General features: G+C 46.0%; 2 protein-coding genes and 3 non-coding genes across 5 annotated transcripts in view; 1 reads left to right on the forward strand and 4 right to left on the reverse strand.

Moving 5' to 3' along the window:
• Nucleotides 1-3,938, forward strand: part of rnf13 (ring finger protein 13) — a 7,734-nt gene extending 3,796 nt beyond the window's left edge. Inside the window, exons 8-10 of the mRNA XM_063012823.1 lie at nt 31-124; nt 299-379; nt 1,088-3,938. Coding sequence (XP_062868893.1) covers nt 31-124; nt 299-379; nt 1,088-1,425 — 513 coding nt within the window. The 3' untranslated portion in view covers nt 1,426-3,938. The remainder of the gene's footprint in view (nt 1-30; nt 125-298; nt 380-1,087) is intronic.
• Nucleotides 3,939-4,968: 1,030 nt separating this feature from the next.
• Nucleotides 4,969-16,519, reverse strand: ncl (nucleolin). Its single transcript, XM_063012415.1, has 16 exons — nt 16,367-16,519; nt 14,690-14,797; nt 14,442-14,577; nt 13,956-14,108; nt 12,732-12,845; nt 12,393-12,539; nt 11,798-11,884; nt 10,499-10,622; nt 10,267-10,403; nt 9,930-10,056; nt 8,816-8,961; nt 8,573-8,702; nt 7,773-7,906; nt 7,475-7,601; nt 6,505-6,779; nt 4,969-5,616 (listed from the first exon to the last, which is right to left on the reverse strand). The coding sequence occupies exons 1-16, from the start codon at nt 16,382-16,384 to the stop codon at nt 5,540-5,542; spliced, it is 2,040 nt and encodes a 679-aa protein (XP_062868485.1). The 5' UTR covers nt 16,385-16,519; the 3' UTR covers nt 4,969-5,539.
• On the reverse strand, nt 7,306-7,437 carry LOC134331972 (small nucleolar RNA SNORA75). Its single transcript, XR_010015198.1, has one exon. It is a non-coding gene; the product is annotated as a small nucleolar RNA SNORA75 (small nucleolar RNA).
• LOC134331974 (small nucleolar RNA SNORD82) lies at nt 11,966-12,033 on the reverse strand. The gene has a single exon (XR_010015200.1). It is a non-coding gene; the product is annotated as a small nucleolar RNA SNORD82 (small nucleolar RNA).
• LOC134331973 (small nucleolar RNA SNORD82) lies at nt 12,621-12,686 on the reverse strand. Its single transcript, XR_010015199.1, has one exon. It is a non-coding gene; the product is annotated as a small nucleolar RNA SNORD82 (small nucleolar RNA).
• Nucleotides 16,520-18,847: the final 2,328 nt, after the last annotated feature.

Consider the following 18,847-nt stretch of genomic DNA (forward strand, 5'->3'; position numbering starts at 1 on the left):
CAGTTTTAACTTCTGTGTGTGTGTTTTCAGGTTACAAAGTTTGTTCAGGACCGACACCGAGCCCGACGGAGCCGACTACGCAAAGATCAGCTGAAGAAACTCCCGGTTCATAAATATAAGAAAGGTAATGCGATTAACCTCTCACATTAACACCATCCTTAATGCAGGGTGATGTTTGTGTCTCAGTCTGTCTGCTGAATCACTAGGCTCCACCCGTCAGTCAGACAAACCAGGATCGTGTGTGTGTGTGTGTGTGTGTGTGTGTGTGTGTGTGTGTGTGTGTGTGTGTGTGTTACAGGTGATGGTTACGATGTGTGTGCGATCTGCCTCGACGATTATGAGGACGGAGAGAAGCTGCGCGTGCTGCCCTGTTCACACGGTGAGTGTGTGTGAGTGGGAGTCACAGTGAGGGTCTGTGGTTAGTGATGGTCACTATGGGTCAGATTGTGTCTGGTGTCAGAGAGTACCGAGGTCAGAGAGGGTCAGTGATGTCTACTAGGGGCCAGGTAGAGACACTGGGTGTCTGTGGTTAGTAAGTAAGGGTCATTAAGGGACAGTGGTTAGCCGGAAGAGACAGTGGGTGGCTGTGGTTAGTAATGGGCAGTGGTTATCAGGAGGCGGCAGTGGGCGTCTGTGGTCAGTAAGGCCAGCGGGTGTCTGTGTTTAGTGAGGTCAGTGGGTGTATGTGGTCAGTAAGGGTCAGTGGTTCTCAGAGAGAGATGGTGGGTGTCTGTGGTTAGTGAGGTCAGTGGGTGTATGTGGTCAGTAAGGGTCAGTGGTTATCAGGAGGCGGCAGTGGGTGTCTGTGGTCAGTAAGGCCAGCGGGTGTCTGTGTTTAGTGAGGTCAGTGGGTGTATGTGGTCAGTAAGGGTCAGTGGTTCTCAGAGAGAGATGGTGGGTGTCTGTGGTTAGTGAGGTCAGTAGTGGTCAGTGGTTGTCAGGTAGAGACAGTGGGTGTCTGTCATGGTTAGTGAAGGTTAGAAGGTGCCACACAGGGTCAGTGAGGGTGAAAAGTGTCGGTGGTCAGTGGGTGTCAGTTGACACATTATTAAATAGTCCCCCCCCCCCCCCCCCGTGTGTGTGCCAGCTTACCACTGTAAGTGCGTGGACCCCTGGCTGACGAAGACGAAGAGGACCTGCCCCGTGTGCAAACAGAAGGTGGTCCCTGCAGGGGCGGGGTCCGACTCGGACTCGGACAGCGCGGGCGACGAGGAGGACGAGGTTTCGGAGAGCACGCCCCTACTGCGCTCACACCCGCCGTCCCGCCGCCTCTCCATCGCCAGCTCACGCTCCGCCTCCACCGGCCCGCCCGACTGCACCGACTCCGATTCCTACCTCAGCGAGGACGGGGAGGAGGCGGTCACCGTGGAAACGGTGGTGGTGCTGCAGCAGGAGCAGCCTACTAATGATGTCATCAACGCCTAATCAGGACTGTTGAGTGATGTCATAACACACACACACACACACACACAAACAGGCTAAATGTGTTAACCTGGGCACTTTTGGTCTGATGTCGGGAGGGGTGAGGGGGTGATAAGGAGTCCAGTGATGTGTGGCAAATTAATGATGTAATGTAGGATTAGAATGTACCAGTTTATGCAAAAGTTTGTGCACCCCCAATCAACCTTCACATTCTGTTAAGTCCATAAGTGAACACGGCCTCTACAGGCATCAGACTAGCACCCACACCCTCTGACATGCTTGCACTCACGCACAGCATCGGGTTCCCTGAAAGAGCCACGCCGCGTACTGGGAGTCGCCGCCACCGATCATGTGGGCGGTGCTGCGGTGGCGTATTAGACCGCTTAATTCAAACAAACGCAAAAACGGCGACATTTGTAAATCTTATGATGGCAGATTGGCAGCGAACCCACAACCTTCTGAGCTGATACAGTAAGCCAGCACTTAAGAGAGTGCCCAAGTATTTTGCCATGCACAGTGGGAAATAGGGCGGTGATAGCTCAGTGGTTAAAGTACTGGAATAGTAATCAGAAGGTTGCCGGTTCAAGCCCCACCATCACTAAGTTGCCACTGTTGGACCCCTGAGCAAGGCCCTTGACCCTCAATTGCTCAAATCGTGTTCAGTCGTAATTGTGAGTCGCTTTGGATAAAACGACCTTATAGTCACAGCCACAGGTGTCCACATATTTTTGGATGATTGTCGTCATCTTTCGACTTAACGGGCACAAATTTCCATACACAGACACACTTCAAAGTCTTCTGTGAAGCTTCACGGCTTCTGAACCGATCACGCAGCGGTTCGCTCTGTTTTAATACAAGCTCACGGTCAGGTGTCCAAACACTTTTGGTCATTTAGTGTATATGTTACTGAATCCATATCACAATAATCACAAGAGTTTTATCAGTAGCCACTTCATCCCGGTCAGGGTCGCCACAGGTCCGGTTCCACCAGGCACCACTGGGTACGAGGCAGCCGCCCAGCCGACCGCTAGCATAACAGACCGCCACGCCACGCTAGCACCTTCTATACTCACTATACACTATATACTAACCACTGTTCCTGCGTAGTGTCTCGTTATTATCAGCACTTTGCTCGTTTGCACTATCAGTAATTTAAATCTTTATCAGCTTTTTAACAAGTCGGTGATTATTTTGCCAAATGGGTTTTTTTTTATGAAGCCAAAATGTGTGATTGTGCGACATTAAATGATTATTGTGTCAGTTCTGGACTGGAATCCTGATCACACACTCGTCAGTGTTTTTCAGATTATCAGTGTGTGTGTGTGTGTGTGTGAATGTTTGGTCGTTAAACGTACGTTTGTGCCGCCGAACCCGGATTCCCTTTGCAGCATGGATGTTCACTCCACTCTGTTACTGATCATAATAGAACACACGCCCATATAAATAGGGCCAGACTGACTGTCGAGAGCTGAAAGCTGCTGGAATGGGCGTGTCACCGCCCATAGTCGAGTGAGCTTCACCTCACTTCGCCGTCAGCTCATAGGCTGCTGGCCAAGAATGAAGCCTTGATGACGGTCACATGAACAAATAACAAAAGCCCATGGCTCTGACGAGCTTGCTTGACCGTGGACAGTGTCACGCCTGCTCCAGCAGCTTCTAATTTACACTCTAAGTTGCTGAATGGATATTTTGACCCGGCAGCTTTTTTTTCTAGACATCCCATAATAATTAGGTAGAAGAATTTACATTTATTTGATGTTTTGCTCTGTTTACAATTTGTTAAAAATCCCAAGACTGCTGTGACAAAACTGTCCTTCGAGTTCGTCTGTAACACCGCAGTGCTCCCGGAGTGAGATCTCCAGCCCTAGGGTTCCAACCTCAGCTCTGCTATCAGCCGGTCGGGCGCCTAACCCTAATGCCTGGTTCACACTACACGATTCTTGCCCTGATTTTTCGCTCGCCGACTGGTCGGCGCTAGATTTGCCGGCACGGGAGCAACTCTGCGTTCGGCCGACTGGCAATTAGTGCGGTGACGAACAGCCAATGAGAACGCAAGATACGGGGTGAGGGGAAACGCAGGGGAGGAGTGTAAAAAGGTGGATAGATGGAGTAATGTGTGACCCCCCCCATCACCGATCAGTCGTGTACTGTGAAAACCACACTGACCTGAAAGACTCCCGATTACAAGAGATCCAGGCGTGTAGTGTGAACTTGACATAACCCTACACGATTGGCTGCGTGCCTGAGGGACGACTGAAACAGGGTTCAGGTAAAAACGGTGGGTTGTTTTCTTTTATCAGATTATAACTCAGCATCGTTTGTATCGTCAGTTTTCGGGTCCTCTCATTTTCCCTGCGTGTTCACACGCACCACCGAGCTGGTAAACTGGAGGTAAATATTGTGGGTAAATGTGAAAGGGGTTCGTGTTTATGTGACTGTTACTCTTCTGCTGCTGCTTTGTTTTTCACTTCTGCACCGTCTGTACGTCCGTTCCTTAATAAATAATGATTCTGTTAGACGAGGTGCATCGTTTCTGTTCTTCATGATCACATCAAGAAATGTGGCACGTTTTACTGCACGTACATCCTAACCTTCATGCCTGTACACAGATAACGTATTATTTTCTTTTTTATTTTAACAAATTTTGAGTGGCGCTGTTGCTTCATTCCAAGATGGTCCTGGGTTTGAATCTAGCCATTGTGGGGACACATATCAGTGTACTCTCAGAGCAGATCCCATGCCAGGATAAATAGGAGGGTTGAGATTAATGATCCGCAGTGGCGACACATAACGGGAGCAGCCAAAAGGAACCATTCAGAGGGAAGATCTGAGCGATCAGTATTCAAGAGGACTGAGAGGAAAAATAAAAATAGTAGATTAAGGAATTTACTGGAACCAGAGTTCTCCCTATTTTTCATTAATAGACATGACCATCGATTATTTTAATGATTTAGACCTGCAAGCAGAAAACATCCCTGGTTTTAATCTGGTCAGATTAATGAGGATGATTAATAATGTCGGAGAGAAAATTGAACAGTCTGTACCAACACGCTTTACAAATCTTCAACTTTTTAATAAACGCATAGATTTCTAACACCAAACATTAAAATAACAAGATGATGTAACTTGGTTTAAATATTAGTAATTATAGATGTTAACTGGTAAAGTTATTAGAAGTGTTTTATGTAGTCTCTTATTTAGAGATTTCTTATTTTGAAATGTAAATGAAGGTTAGAGTAATGTATTTTTATGCAGGTAATTTCTAGTTTTTGCTGCTTTCTGGTCATCCTGCAACTACAAGTGCCTGTTGGCTTCTCTCACGAGGCTGTAACATCTTATATGCTGCTTCTGCCTGGGGACGAGTAGTGGTTCTGTGAACGGTCTACTTGTGGATGGGAGCACTCGTACCGACAGCGATGTTAAAGGAAATCTTTTATCGTTTAGAGAACTTTGTCTCCTCGAGCTTCAGTCTGATGCTTCTCATTACACGACCACAATAAGAACGAACTACAGAAGCATTTTACTTAAAAACGACAGGACAAGAACGACTTTACAAATAATTTTTATTCAAAAACGCGTCTCACTCGGATTTCCAACAGAAAAACATCAGCAGATACAGTTGGATAGAATCCAGACTCTATAAAGCGAGACGTTTCGAACAGAAACGCCTCCACACTCACGCGGGGGACACCGATTCAGGACACTACACGTCTTACTCAGGTTCAAAAAGCCCCAAAAAACAGTTTGGGTGTGTTTAATCGTTTGTTCATTACAACAGGCTTTGTACAGTTACGATAAAACAGGCACCTAAATCAAACCGAACATAAAAAAAAAGAAAGAAACAAATCAAAATAATAATCCAGGACGATAAATCATTTTAACGACGAAGAGAAAAGAAAAAGTAAAAACAAAACCCAACAGAGCTTTATTCACATTCCAACCTTCTCCCCCCTGAAGAGGGAACACGTGAAGCGTCTGGATGAGGGACATTTCAGAAGCTTTCGAGCAGATGAGATGGGACGCTCCACCACAACACGCTGGAATGTCCAAAAACATTCGTACAGAAACAGTCCGTTCAAACAGGAAGTATAAAATAAACAAACAAAAAAAAAAAGATTTAATCATCGAACTTGATCTTTTTCCCCTGAGGTCTTGGTCCTCCTCCTCCGCCGCCGCCGCCTCCACCGCGTCCTCCTGCAAAGTAGAGAGATACGGATTACAATGAGGATCGAGAGATGAAGGTTCTGATTAACCGTGATCCATAAACGATGCCCACAAGACCCGAACACAAACGTTCCTGACCAGATTCGGCACGTGCCAGGAGTCGCCGCATCATTCAGTCAGCAGCTGTGACCAGATGCAGACCGGCTCAGGTGGTGCAGCAGTGACACCAGTAGCGACGTGACGAAGCCGCCGGATGGCATTCGTTTTTAATTAGTTTATTATTTATTAGGATTTGAACGTTACGTTTTACTTTGGTTCCAATCATGACAGGAACAGTAGTTACTGCTCACACAAGATTCATTCATGGACCATTTTGTGTCTCCAATTCACCTCATTTGCACGTCTTTGGACTGTGGGAGGAAACTCATACAGACACGGGGAGAACATGCAAACTGCACACAGAGAGGACCCGGACCGCCCCACCTGGGGATGGAACCCAGGACCTTCTTGCTGTGAGGCTCAAGTTTTGAACAGGTCACAAGCGTTTCGGCGATCAGCGGCGTGAACACGAGCGCTTGCGTTTAAATCGCCGCCAATTGCGGCCTCTGCTGGCCAGATGGGGCACCTGCATTAAATAGTGCACAACTCTCCCTACGCTAGACTAACCCTGCTCTCTGTGACACCAATAAAAAATAAAAAAGCAGCAGAGGAAGTTACAATAGGGGAGTTGGATGTGTCTAAATTAGGAGGCGGGGGTATTTTGTGTTCATAATTCAGATGTTGGTAAACACCATCAGGTCACACATGGTGGAGAGCAGCCGTGCTGAGCTCGATATCTGAAGCACAATGTAACGTGCGCTTTGAGAAACAGGCTTTAATCTGAACACCTGACGCAGCGCCTCGGTCTGATCGGCTCACCTCGGAATCCTCCCCGTCCGCCGCCTCTTCCTCCGAAACCTCCTCGTCCTCCTCTGAATCCGCCTCCCCGTCCTCCGAAGCCGCCTCTTCCTCCGAATCCACCTCGGCCTCCTCTACCGCCCCCGAAGCCTCCTCCTCGTCCGCCGCCCCGTCCGCCCTCGCCCTTGGGCTTGGCGAAGTCCAGGGTCACTCTGTTTCCGTCGATCTCGCCGTCGTCCATGGCTTCCTTCGCCGCCTTGCAGTCATCCTCGTTGTCGAAGTCCACAAAGCCGTACCTGCGGGGTGGTACAGAACCTCGGGTTAGGGTACGGAACCGCCACGGAGACAAGAAAACGGGCACCGCCTCACACGAGCGTGCAGGGCGGGGCGCACGATTCTGCAGAACATCCATAAACCGGTCGATAAACTTAGTGGAGCTGTACGCGCTTGTGGAACAGACTGGAAACCAGTCCGAGTTTTTAATCTCATAAGTACAGAGCTAGAAAATCACCGTCTTTCACCACCAATTCATCCTGGTCAGGGCTGCAGTGGGTACAGTTCACCTGGCTAATAGGAGGAAACACCCTGGACAGGTCGCCAGTCCATCACAAAGTGTGGGATTCCAATTTACCTGACTGCATGTCTATGGACTGTGGGATAAACCCCCCCCCACACACACACACACAGGGAGAACATGCAAATTTACTACACCTAGGAATGAAACCCAGGACCTTCTCACTAACGCAACAAGCTGGTAAAGACTCTGAGGGAGGTATTTTTTCTGTGTGCAGAGGTGCCGACACTACTATTCGTAATGAATTCGTTTGTCTCACACCAGACATAAGTGACTCCTGACGTGCGGGAGAGACTCGTTATAAATGTGAGTGTCACTGTTCTTCTCGTGCGAATCCACGCCCCGTCACCGATCAGACGGAGAGGAGCTCGTGAGAAGGGCGAGGAGGGCAGGGTGACGTTACAGAAGCCGCCATACCCTTTACACGATCCGGTGTCCTTGTCTGTGGCCACTCTGGCGGCGACGGCTCCCTCGAAGGCGTCTCTCAGGGACTGATCCGACGTCTCGTCTGACAGGCCTTTGACGAACAGCGTCTTAGAGGGACCTGAGGACGGACGAACATCAAAACTGTAAACAAACACCTTCCCGACCGACCGATCAGTTCATTACAACAGACTTATGCTCGGAGCTGAGGGTAAAAAGAGGACGAGGACGACCAGTAACGAGATGGATTAATACAATTAGAGCAGACAGTCTGGAGGAGTGTGGTACTGACCTGATCCTCGTCCTCCACCGTCTCTGCTCTGGCTGTACTCCAGTCTGATCGATCTGCCCTCGATGTCGGTGTTATTGCAGCTCTCTAGCGCCTCCTTGGCGTCGTCTGTGCTGTCGAACTCCACAAACGCGTAGCTGAAGCCAAAACACACACAGACGATCCCGTTATCCATCAAACGAACGAGCTAGTGCGGGCTGCCTGCGGCCCTCCGCGTTTACCATGGAGATCGTTTATTTAATGCATTCTCCTCTAATTGAGACGTAACCCATTCCCCTCTACCGCTCCTGACCAAGGGGAGCCATAACCAAACGCACGCCCCCTCCGGCACGAGTGCAGTACTGACCGCTTCTTCTCACCGGCACCGGGCAGGTTCATACAGAGAAACGCACACCGAGCTTCATTATCCACATTATCATCGTGTCTCTGTGCAGCACCGTCGATCAGCCAGCAGAGGGCGTCACTGCAGCTCATATTCATACTAATAAGCTTGAGATGTCAGCTCAGGTACGCACAGCAGCTTGACGCACTAGCACACCTTTGCAGCGCGTCAGAACTGGCGAGTTAGAATCTCGTCCACACATGATTGGCTGTGCTCGAGGGAGGGTAGGTCGGACGGCGTCTCGTGAGGGATCGGTCCGAGCGCCTGCACCAGTGGAGCTTAGTTTGGCTCTCCAACACCGACAGGTAATAAGAATTGGACACGTGTCGGATTGGGGCGTGTGGTGGTCAGATCAGGGATCGTGCAAGCTGCACTAGGTTCACTAAGGAGATTAAAAACCCCACATTAATAAAGCACTCACCCCTTGGGCCGGCCGTTATTCTGTGGTATCCTGATGGCCGTGGCTTTCTCGAACACGCCCTGTAGAGAATCCTCTGTGGCGCTGAACGCTAAATTATTTACCACCAGGACTTTGTTAGCAGGTCCAGAAGCTGCAGGAGCAGAAGAACGGAATAAATCAGCTCACGCAGCCATACAGAAGCTTCACATCAACACAGACCGTTAAAAACAGCAGCGAGATAAAACCGTAGGAGGTTCGACTCACTCGGTCCTTTACCGCCAGCGCCGCCCTGTCGGCTCTTCGCACCCGTGAAATCCACCATGATGGATCTGCCCTGAACATCCGAACCCTGCGTCTCCTCCAGCATCTTCTCGGCGATGGCTTCGGTCTTGAACTCCACGTACGCGATTCTGTCAGGAGGAGGAACAAAAGCAAAATGAGACTCGACCACGGAACCACCCGGTCATATACAACTGATCCCAACTGATATATGCCTTCTGTGGAGAAGCCACTGTTCATGCAGGCACTTCGGCCAGCCAGCAGAGGTCGCACTTTTGCAATGAAACCGATAGCACAATGCATCTGATGAGATGCCTGGTTAGGTTGGTAGCCGAAACCTCGACCGGCTCAGCAGTCCGATTGTCCAGCGGTCACTTTTGGCCTCTACGGCTTTGAATTTTGTTAAGAAATAAAGGAATTTGTACTTGAAGTGGATACTATAATGCACATCAAGCTTCACATTATTGGAAATGTTTGTTTTTATAATGCCAGGTCATATTTACGATAGTCACGGCAGGAATCTGTGTGTTATGCGAGTTTTATTTGTGATGTATTAAGTCTAGGTTTTTAAGTTCTATATTATTAACGAAATTGAAGATATTATGCTGGAGGGAGAAATGATTCTCACAGTCTCAGAAAAACCTTAAACTGGTTCAGTCTGCTTTGAATCAGAACCACAGCATTAAGGGGAAAACAAAGTCTGGGGTCTTAAGTGTTCGTTTGTTAATCCGGAGCAGCATATTCTACATCTATTGTATATACCTTGATCTTTACGTTTACCATAGTGCATCTTTGGTTTATTCCTGATGTTTAGTTTATTGGTTGGTTGTGTGTTTATCAGAGTTCAATCACAGCTATTGTGGCATCGACTGTACTGAGTTCTCTCTCCAGCAGGTGGCGCCAGAACTCATTCAACGGATTTAAGTTAATATAATATGAGCTCGTTTCTTGATGCTAGAGGGTGCTAGTTAAACCACATCAGTACTTGACTATCTTGAGGAACCACATGGGTATTCAGATAGACAAAGTGTCCTGACCATCAGGAGAGTCCCCTAAGTCGTGTTTAAAACAAAGATAAGGAACGGGAACCAGTGCTCACCCTCGGCTGGAACCGTTCTGACCCATGGGTATCCTGATATCGATAGCCTGGTCGAAAAGCTCCCTCAGATCGTCCTGTGTGATGGAGTACGGCAGGTTCTTCACAAACAGAGTCCTGGCGTCCCTCTCTGAGGACGAAAAACACACACACACACACACACAACGATCAGGTCCTGCATGAACACAAGGAGAGGATTTCCCTGCACACAGCCTCGCCAGATCAGTACTTGACTATCTTTTAGGACCCACAGAGTGAATTCAGGCCTCGATAAGTCTCATCATATCTGAGCTTGGAGTTAAATGAGTAAATCGTAAATGCAGTGGAACTAAATCTTCACCTTTCTTGCTCTCCTGCGAGTCCTCTTTGCTCTTGGCCCGGTCCAGTTTGATGGCCAGGCCCAGGAACTTCTTGCCGTTCAGAGCGAGACCTTTCTGGAGATCCTCCTCAGAGTGGAAATCCACGTAACCGAACTTCCTGCACGCAGAAGAATCGTTTTTATTTATTAATAATAATGATCCGCGTCTCAGGAAACACGACACGGTGCGAGAAAACCGAACAGCCCGACTCACTTGGACCCTCCGAGTCTGACGTCCTGGATATCGAGACCCTCCTTCTTGAAGAACTTGGAGGCGGCTTCCTTGATTTCCTCGAAGCTCTTATCGGAGTTCAGGTTACCCATGAAGAGACTGAAGGCTGAGAGGAGAGAGAGCTCAGAATCAGAACATGCTCAAAAGAGAGGAGAACAACAAACAAAACCAGACCATTAATGGCTGAACCTTCACAGTTCTACTCCAGTTTAACCTCCAGCAAGTGTGGGGACACTTCACGGGTCAATCTGGAACCAAGGAACTATAAACCAGGCTAATGGGAATGAGCAGCATTTGTTAGGCTGAGCTGCAAATATGCACCGAATTGCGTCAGTCTGCCTTAAATCAGACGCACGGCATTGTGGGGGAAAAGTCTTGCATGGCAACTATTGAGCAGGTTCGTATTATAGGTAGAAATCCTACGTTTCATTTATCCAAAGTGAATTACATTAGTTACAGTATGCAGTCTGAGCGACCGAGGGTTAAGGGCCTCGCTCAAGGGCCCAACAGCAGCAACCTAGCAGTGGTGGGGCTTGAACCAGCAACCTTTGGATTACTACTCCAGTACCTTAACCGCTAGGCCTGAAATCGATGGTTACCATTTTTTTGCTGTTAAAGATCTGATCGAATCCATCAAGGCTCGTGCAGCCACGCCCACTTTATATTCTCACATCTCCGATCTACACTGCGCGTCTCCGATCCACCTCACGCGCACGTCTTTGGACTGTAGGAGGAAACCGGAGCTCCCGGAGGAAACCCGTGGTCTGCTTTTAATCAGAATCGAGAGAGAGATCCGGCACGACGACTCGTGAGCAGTGAAACGACGTTTCCCGATTCTGGATTCGCTGGTTATAACGTCATAGCTCCGAGCCACGCCCAATCTACATGTCTCACACTGCAGTGTGTTTACTTCACCCCGAAATACATTTCATACCAAGCCGCACGCCGAGTAAACAGTCCGTCCGGTCTATCCATGTAATGAATCATTTTTAGACTATTTTTAGCAATAACGTGCTGGGGGAAACGACTCGAGGTGAAGAGAGAGGCCGTCACTGGGTTTTAAACATTTAAACCTTATAAACTGTGAAGTCTTATCTTTTTTAGGGGTTCTGGCAACTCAAATTTCTAATCTAATTCGGTCCGAATAGAACAGAGTGCAGTGCGCTAGTTAAGCCACATCAGTACTTGACTATCTTGAGGAACCACATGGGTATTCAAAGTGTTAGAGGTTCTGCTTCATCAGTTTGTGAAGGTTTTGTTTTTTTAGGGTCCTGATCTTACTTTCTCCGTCAGCTTTGGCTTTCTTGGCCGGCGGCGTTTCTTTATCCTTCTTCTCATCGGCTTTCCTCTTCCCGGGTGTTACAGGAGCTGCGGAATTCAGAGAAAGTTCAGGTGTCATGAACGCTCAGAGACATTAAAGCAAATCGAAGCTCGCGCAGAACCAACCGGGCACATCAGATCAAACAAAACATCAAAGGATCTCAGTATTAAGTCCCTAAACGATCATCATGTGTGTGTGCACCAGCGTCCAGAACTCGAAAACAATGTGAAGAACCATCAGAAGAACTTGCTGCTCTCTCAGGTGTGAAGCTATTCTTAATACACCCATGAGCCAAAACATTAGAACCACCTGCTTAACATGCTGTCGGAATACATCAGAAGAGCTCCTGCGGTATCTGGTACCAGGGCAACCTGGTGCATCATCTCCACAGGAAGACTGATATCCAGACCCAATGCTTAAGTGCACCTTGTAGGTCAGAACGATCTGGTGCTGATCCAAGTCCCTCAGGTCACATTAGGCATCATGCACATTTGGGGGGTGGTCCTAATGTTTTGGCTCGATTGATGTATTACCGAAGCCGTTTTAAGCTTTTACCTTCCTCATCGTCCTCATCATCGTCGTCCTCCTCATCATCGTCGTCCTCTTCCTCATCGTCCTCATCGTCTTCATCCTTAGCTTTCACAGCTGCTTTTTTGGCTGGTGCAGGAGTCGTGTCCATGTCCTCCTCATCATCCTCATCGTCTGAATAATAAAAAAAAAAATAAAGAATTAAGACACAGAAAGTGAATCCAGGCTGAAGCTGGTGCAGGAGAAACCAGACCAGCACATCAGATCACACAGATCATCACAGGTTCAGTATTAAGTCCCTGTAGATTCATCACACGTGCACACGCGCACACACACACACACACACACCAGCAGTTCAGGACGTACCATCATCGTCGGACTCCTCTTTAGCCGCAGCCTTGGCGGGAGCAGCTTTGGCGGCGGGTTTAGCAGGAGTGGCTTTCTTTGGGGGAGGCGTTTCCTCCTCTTCCGATTCGTCGTCTGTCACAAACACAAACACGCAAAACCGTCAATGATCCTGAGGAACATCAGGGACCTGAGATTCTACTGCCTGGTCCAAAAAAAGGTCACCAAGACTGAACATATATGACTTGGATTGGAGAAACTATACAAAGGCCTGAGCTCTGACCTTCAACCCTGAATGTTGACTGCAAGGCGAGCAGAATACTTACCCAGCAGTAGAGGTGGTTTACATGTACAGCACGTAGCAGACGTTTATACCCAAAGCGTATATTTACACAAGGCTGGTAGGTGACTATAAGTGGCGGCCAGAGGTTGAAAGTAACGGATGACATTTACTGGCGTTAGTGTAATCGAGTAGTTTTTTTGTGTACTTGTGCTTTTTAAAGTAGATTTTACAGTCTGTAATTTTACTTATGTTTTGTATTAAGAATTGTAATCCGCTACATTTTAAATAACATCCGTTACCGAGTTAAAAAAACGCTAAAAAAATCACGTCTGGGAAACTGCTGCAGTAAATTCTGCGATGGAGAGTCGGATCTTTTTGCTCGGTTCTTTTTAAAGAGCCGTAAATATACATAACGACTCCCAGAAACCCGACTCGGTTCCTTCGTTTCATTTTAAAGGGTCGTTCAATAGAATAGAATCATTCTACGACACATCACTAGTGGTTATACAGTTTGAAAGTTTTATGGGACTAAAACGACACATTACACATCCCTAAATGTTTTAAATGTTTTATCAACGTGTTTTTTTTCCTTTTATATTTTAATTAAAAACAACTATTGAGATTTATATCCACTGGTCCTGTTTGCATTACACAGAAGAGACCCCCCCCCCCCTGCTAAAAAAGTAACTCAGTAACTGAGTACATTTTAAACGAGTTACTTTTTACTTGAGTAGATTTTTAGACTAGTAACTTTACTCGTACTCAAGTAAAAATTCTTTAGAGTAATAGTACTTTTACTTGAGTACAATATTTTAGTACTCTTTCCACCTCTGGTGGCGGCAGATTGGACATGTGTTGAAGGGGGCGTAGTGGGTTCATAACGGAGAATTGAACGTGACTCTTGCGTTTCAGGATTAAAGGAGACGCCAGATCACCTGGTTTGTGCTTCTAATGATACGTACCATCTTCGTCGTCGTCATCTTCAGACTCTTCTTTCTTTGCAGGAGCGGCTTTAGCGGGTGTCGCCTTGGCTCCTTTAGCTGGTGTAGCTTTAGCTCCTTTAGCAGGGGTAGCTTTAGCAGGAGTGGCCTTCTTGGGTGCTGGAGGCTCCTCCTCTGTAGAGGAACAACACAGACCCACGGTTAGTTATTTAATATTTAAGTTTTAACGCCATGTTTAACACATTGGTGTCATTTAATGGCAGTAATAGGTATTATGTATGTCTTCATATTATATGTTCATTATTATGGTTGCAAGTAAGTAAGTAAGTAAATTTTATTTATAAAGCACTCTTAAAACAACTTACGTTGACCAAAGTGCTGTACATCGAATCCAGGTAGTTTAAAAGTCTTCTTGTGTTCAGACCCACGGTTAGAATAATAAATAAGCTACAGAGCAAACCTGCAGCTACACAGCAGCCAAATAATAATGAAAATGGTGGTGCGTACCAGATTCGTCGTCATCATCATCATCAACGTCTGAATCTTCTTCCTCACTTTCTTGCTTGGCTGCGGCTTTTCCATTTTTCACCGCTCTGGCGGGGGTGGCGTTTTTCTTAGCTGCTGCTTTGGGTGGTGGTGGAGCCTAAGAGAGACAAGAACATGTCAAGAACTTCTAAGAACCAGGTTAAGACCTCTCCTCTCCTACAGAACACCGACGCTAAACACTTCAACCTGTTTGGAAATAAAACACTCACCTCTTCATCATCATCTTCATCACTGTCCTCCTCGCTGGACTCTTCGACCTGCTTCGGTGGTGGAGCCTTTTTCTTAGGTGCTGCTTCCTTCACTTCTTTCTTCGGGGTCTGAAAATATTAACAACAACAAAAAATTACAAATAAAAATCGAGGTCCGGTGCATTGTGCAGCATCTCATGTTCAATCCACACACGTGGTCGTGTGATTATTTAGGTTTGGTATTAATGTACATACTAGTGAGTGTGTGGGAGGACTTTCCTGTAATTGCTGCACATTGCAGTAAGTTTTAATGTAGCGTAAATAATTAAATGCATCGAAATGCCTGTTTAAATACAACAAATCTTTATAATTACGGGTGATATGCAGCCAAAAAATGCCCATTTCTGCCTGTATATCTTGGGTAAATTGTTAAAAATTGGACTGCATGTATAAATTAATTAAAGTAAAAAAAATTAAACAAAAGATAATTACATGAACTGTGTGTTTGGATTACAGCAATTCCGACACTAAATCGTATGAATATACTAAAGGTGGTAAATTCAGCTCTGGTTGATTACTGGATTCACTAAATTAACAAAAATAAAACCTTCATGAGAACATTTTAATAGCCTGATCATCAGAGCTCAGATTTAACGCCGTCTGTGTACAAACAGTCTCTAATCTTAAATAAAGCAACATCACGGTACAACTCACACAAATAATAAAAAAAACTACTTTTTTATTAGAACAAACGTTCGCTTACATGTGTGTTTATAAGTAATAAGCAGATATAAACTGCACATGGGAAACGAGAGGGAAAGAAACGAGGCCACGTGTGTAGGAACGAGCACATGGACAAACCCACGTGTGCTCGTGCAGCAGCGTGGTTCAAGCTAACGTGCTAAGCTAACAGCACAGCCAGCGCGACATTCTGGATTCACTTCTGATCCCGAGTACAAATCACACACGCTGCAATACAGATCAAATATTAAATATGTGCTTTTTTAAACACACACACACTCGGGTTATATCAATGCGAAACAGAAACAAACTGGGGCAATGACGTCACTGCGGCTTGCACCTTTAGCATGTTAGCCGACTGGTACAGTCGCTATACAGAAAACCTATTTCAAATAGCATTGCTGCTAACGGCAGCTAGGCTCGTCACGACTGAGCTGTATTGTTCGGACGCGATGTAGTAAAAACGGTAGATGTGCAAATTTATAAAATCCATACATGCACACACACACGTATAAAAATGCAATTTTATTGTTTTAACGGCACACAATCACTGAGGCGAACATCGGCCATTTTGAGTCGATCGGTAGAAAGAGCGCGGGCGGTGTTCCAATTCGCGCTTTTTGTCTTACCCTAGCGCCCTACGTTGCGCGTAACAGCAACAGCGTGTGCGCAACACCGAGTGCACTAGACATTGGATAATCAGCGATTTGGAATACAGCCCCGTTATCTCCACGACGAGCAAGGCGGCTCTATCTGAAGCCTCCATTTTCAGCTTTTCAGCTGCGTATGATTATCAATTGTGACTGAAATTAAAACTAAATAAAGAGCTGCACTTAAAATGCACGGTGGATTTAGACATTTATAGTTTCACAACGACACGGCATTTTATACTCTGTGTTTAAACGAAAGCATGTTAAAAATATTAATAATAATAAAAACAGGAGTAAAAGTGCTCACCTTTGCGAGTTTCACCATGGCTGCGCTTCTGTCTGACTGGAACACGATGATAAAGTTGATCTGTGCGTTTGTGTGGAGGTTTAAACACGTGCTGGTTTCAGCGCAGCAGCAGCACAGCGAGTGAACCAACAGTCCCAGCTCTCCTCCTACCACCACTGAGACTAGCCCAGCTGCTACCTCCAACCCGCAAAGGCTCACGGGAAATGTAGTTCTCTATTTCAACCATCAATCACAGCGTTTAACATTATCAACATTATAAAGTGTTATTTAGAGATACTAAATTTGTCCACTTGTTTATAAAAGTTTAGATTTTATTTTTATAATGTTTATACTCGTTTTAGATCTGGATATTCTGATTTCGCGTACTACATATCCCACAGATCAACGCCGGGTCGCTGGCAAATCAAATACAAGCGTTTCATCCGGGTATCCTGGTGGTTTAGCATATGCTGCATCCATGTGCTCGTCAGGTCCTAAAACCACGTGGGCAGCGTGAGCGTATAACGGAATACAATCAAACAAATAAAAACATCTAAGTATTCAACAACATTTAATTTTATTGTTTAATCTACAGTAGTTTTAGTGCGAATAAACCCGTTAAACTGTGATACACATGTCTTTTAACTTTATACTTGTAAATATAAACAAACGGAGTATTTACACGCAAACATTTACATTTACAGCATTTAGCAGACGCTTTTATCCAAAGCGACTTACACGATGAGCAATTGAGGGTTAAGGGCCTTGCTCAGGGACCCAACAGTGGCAACTCGGTGGTGGCGGGGCTTGAACCGGCAACCTTCGGTTTATTAGTCCAGTATCTTAACCACTGAGCTATCACTGTCCCCAAACAAATGCATTTAGTTACTATGTTAGTGATCCGGACACTGTATTTAAATGTATATTAGTAAAAGTTCTAAATATTAATGCTGCCATTGGTTGAAAGATTTCACGCCACAAGTTGCAATCAGGTTAAAAGTGAAGGAGCTTCTTAAAGTTCTCAGAAACGATTAAACACTTCAATGGAAAAAGCAACAAAGCTGCAGCAAACAAACAAGTTAACAGAAGCACAAGTCATCCCCAGCCTGGTGTGTCACAAAACATTTCACAACTTGCTCTTAGATTAAGAATAAAGAAGTTAAGAAAGCTAAAAGAGTCTTGTCACTCAGAAAGAGTTGCAGGATGACCTAAAAGCAGCAGGAACAGATACACAGTAAACTAAAAATCAATGAACTGCACCACAGTTAGGGTGTCCATACATCAAGTTTTTCATCTGCCTGTCCACAGTCCAGCACAATGCCTGGACAGTCATGCATTCGTCCTCTTTTGGAAGCTAATCAGACGCCTGTAACGATCAGAATTGATTTGGCATGAGCATGTCAAAAGAAATGACTTTGGTATTTGATTGGTTTAAAGCTGTCACTTTCCGTCAGGACATCCACCACTTTATTGTGAAACGTCCAGCCCTGAAATGCTTGTTAATTATGTTAATTAAGTTTTAATAACCGTTAATGCTGTCAACACACCAAAACAAAAAACAGCGTACAGTGTCACTCAGCATCCGACTCATTTGGAGGATTCAGGAAAGATGAATTTCAGGCTTTTTGTACTAAAGTATCACATTTACATTTTTCGCATTTAGCGGACGCTTTTATCCAAAGCGACTTACAGTACTGTGACAATATATTGTCTAAGCAATTGAGGGTTAATGGCCTTGCTCAAGGGCCCAACAGTGTCAACCTGGCACGACCTGTCGATTACTAGTCAAATACCTTAACCACTAGGCTACAAGTCCAAATGTGGAGATTTTCCAGTTTATTTGGTTGCATCACAATTATATAAACTGAGGTTCTGACTACCCACTGTCCTGCCCTTCTTTTGGGGGTTATAGAAGTGGCCACCCTAATACAGTTGCAGTCTGAAATGTTCAACCCCTTGGACTTACATTACAGTATACAGTCTGAGCAACTGAGGGTTAAGGGCCTTGCTCAAGGGCCCAACAGCAGCAACCTGGCAGCTGTAAGGCTTGAACCAGTGACCTTCTGATTACTAGTCCAGTACCTTAACCGCTAGGCTACGGCTTGCTTTGACTTCAAATGTGAGTGAGTTAATTAACGATCTGGTGAATATCAACTGGCACCAAATCCAGGATAAAGAGGTTGATGAAATAAATGAATGTCCTTCTATATCATAAACAGAGCCATTTAGATTGTTTGTTTGTTTGTTTATTAGGATTTGTTTAACACTTTGGTTCCATTCATGACAGGAACGGTAGTCACTCATTACACAAGATTCATCAGTTCACACGTTTATATCAAACTCAGTCATGGACAATTTAGTGTCTCCAATTCACCTCACTTGCACGTCTTTGGACTGTGGGAGGAAACCGGAGCTCCCGCAGGAAACCCACACGGACACGGGGAGAACATGCAAACTCCACACAGAAAGGTCCCAGACCGCCCCAGCTGGGGTCGAACCCAG

Source organism: Trichomycterus rosablanca, chromosome 17, assembly GCF_030014385.1.
Source record: "Trichomycterus rosablanca isolate fTriRos1 chromosome 17, fTriRos1.hap1, whole genome shotgun sequence".
Lineage (NCBI taxonomy): Eukaryota > Metazoa > Chordata > Actinopteri > Siluriformes > Trichomycteridae > Trichomycterus > Trichomycterus rosablanca.

Coding starts and splice junctions, on each gene's coding strand:
- ncl (XM_063012415.1), bottom strand. Junction 11,885..12,392: donor TGATGAGGACGATGAGGAAG/GTAAAAGCTTAA, acceptor TGAATTCCGCAG/CTCCTGTAACACCCGGGAAG. Junction 8,962..9,929: donor CAGAACGGTTCCAGCCGAGG/GTGAGCACTGGT, acceptor TCCTCCTGACAG/AATCGCGTACGTGGAGTTCA.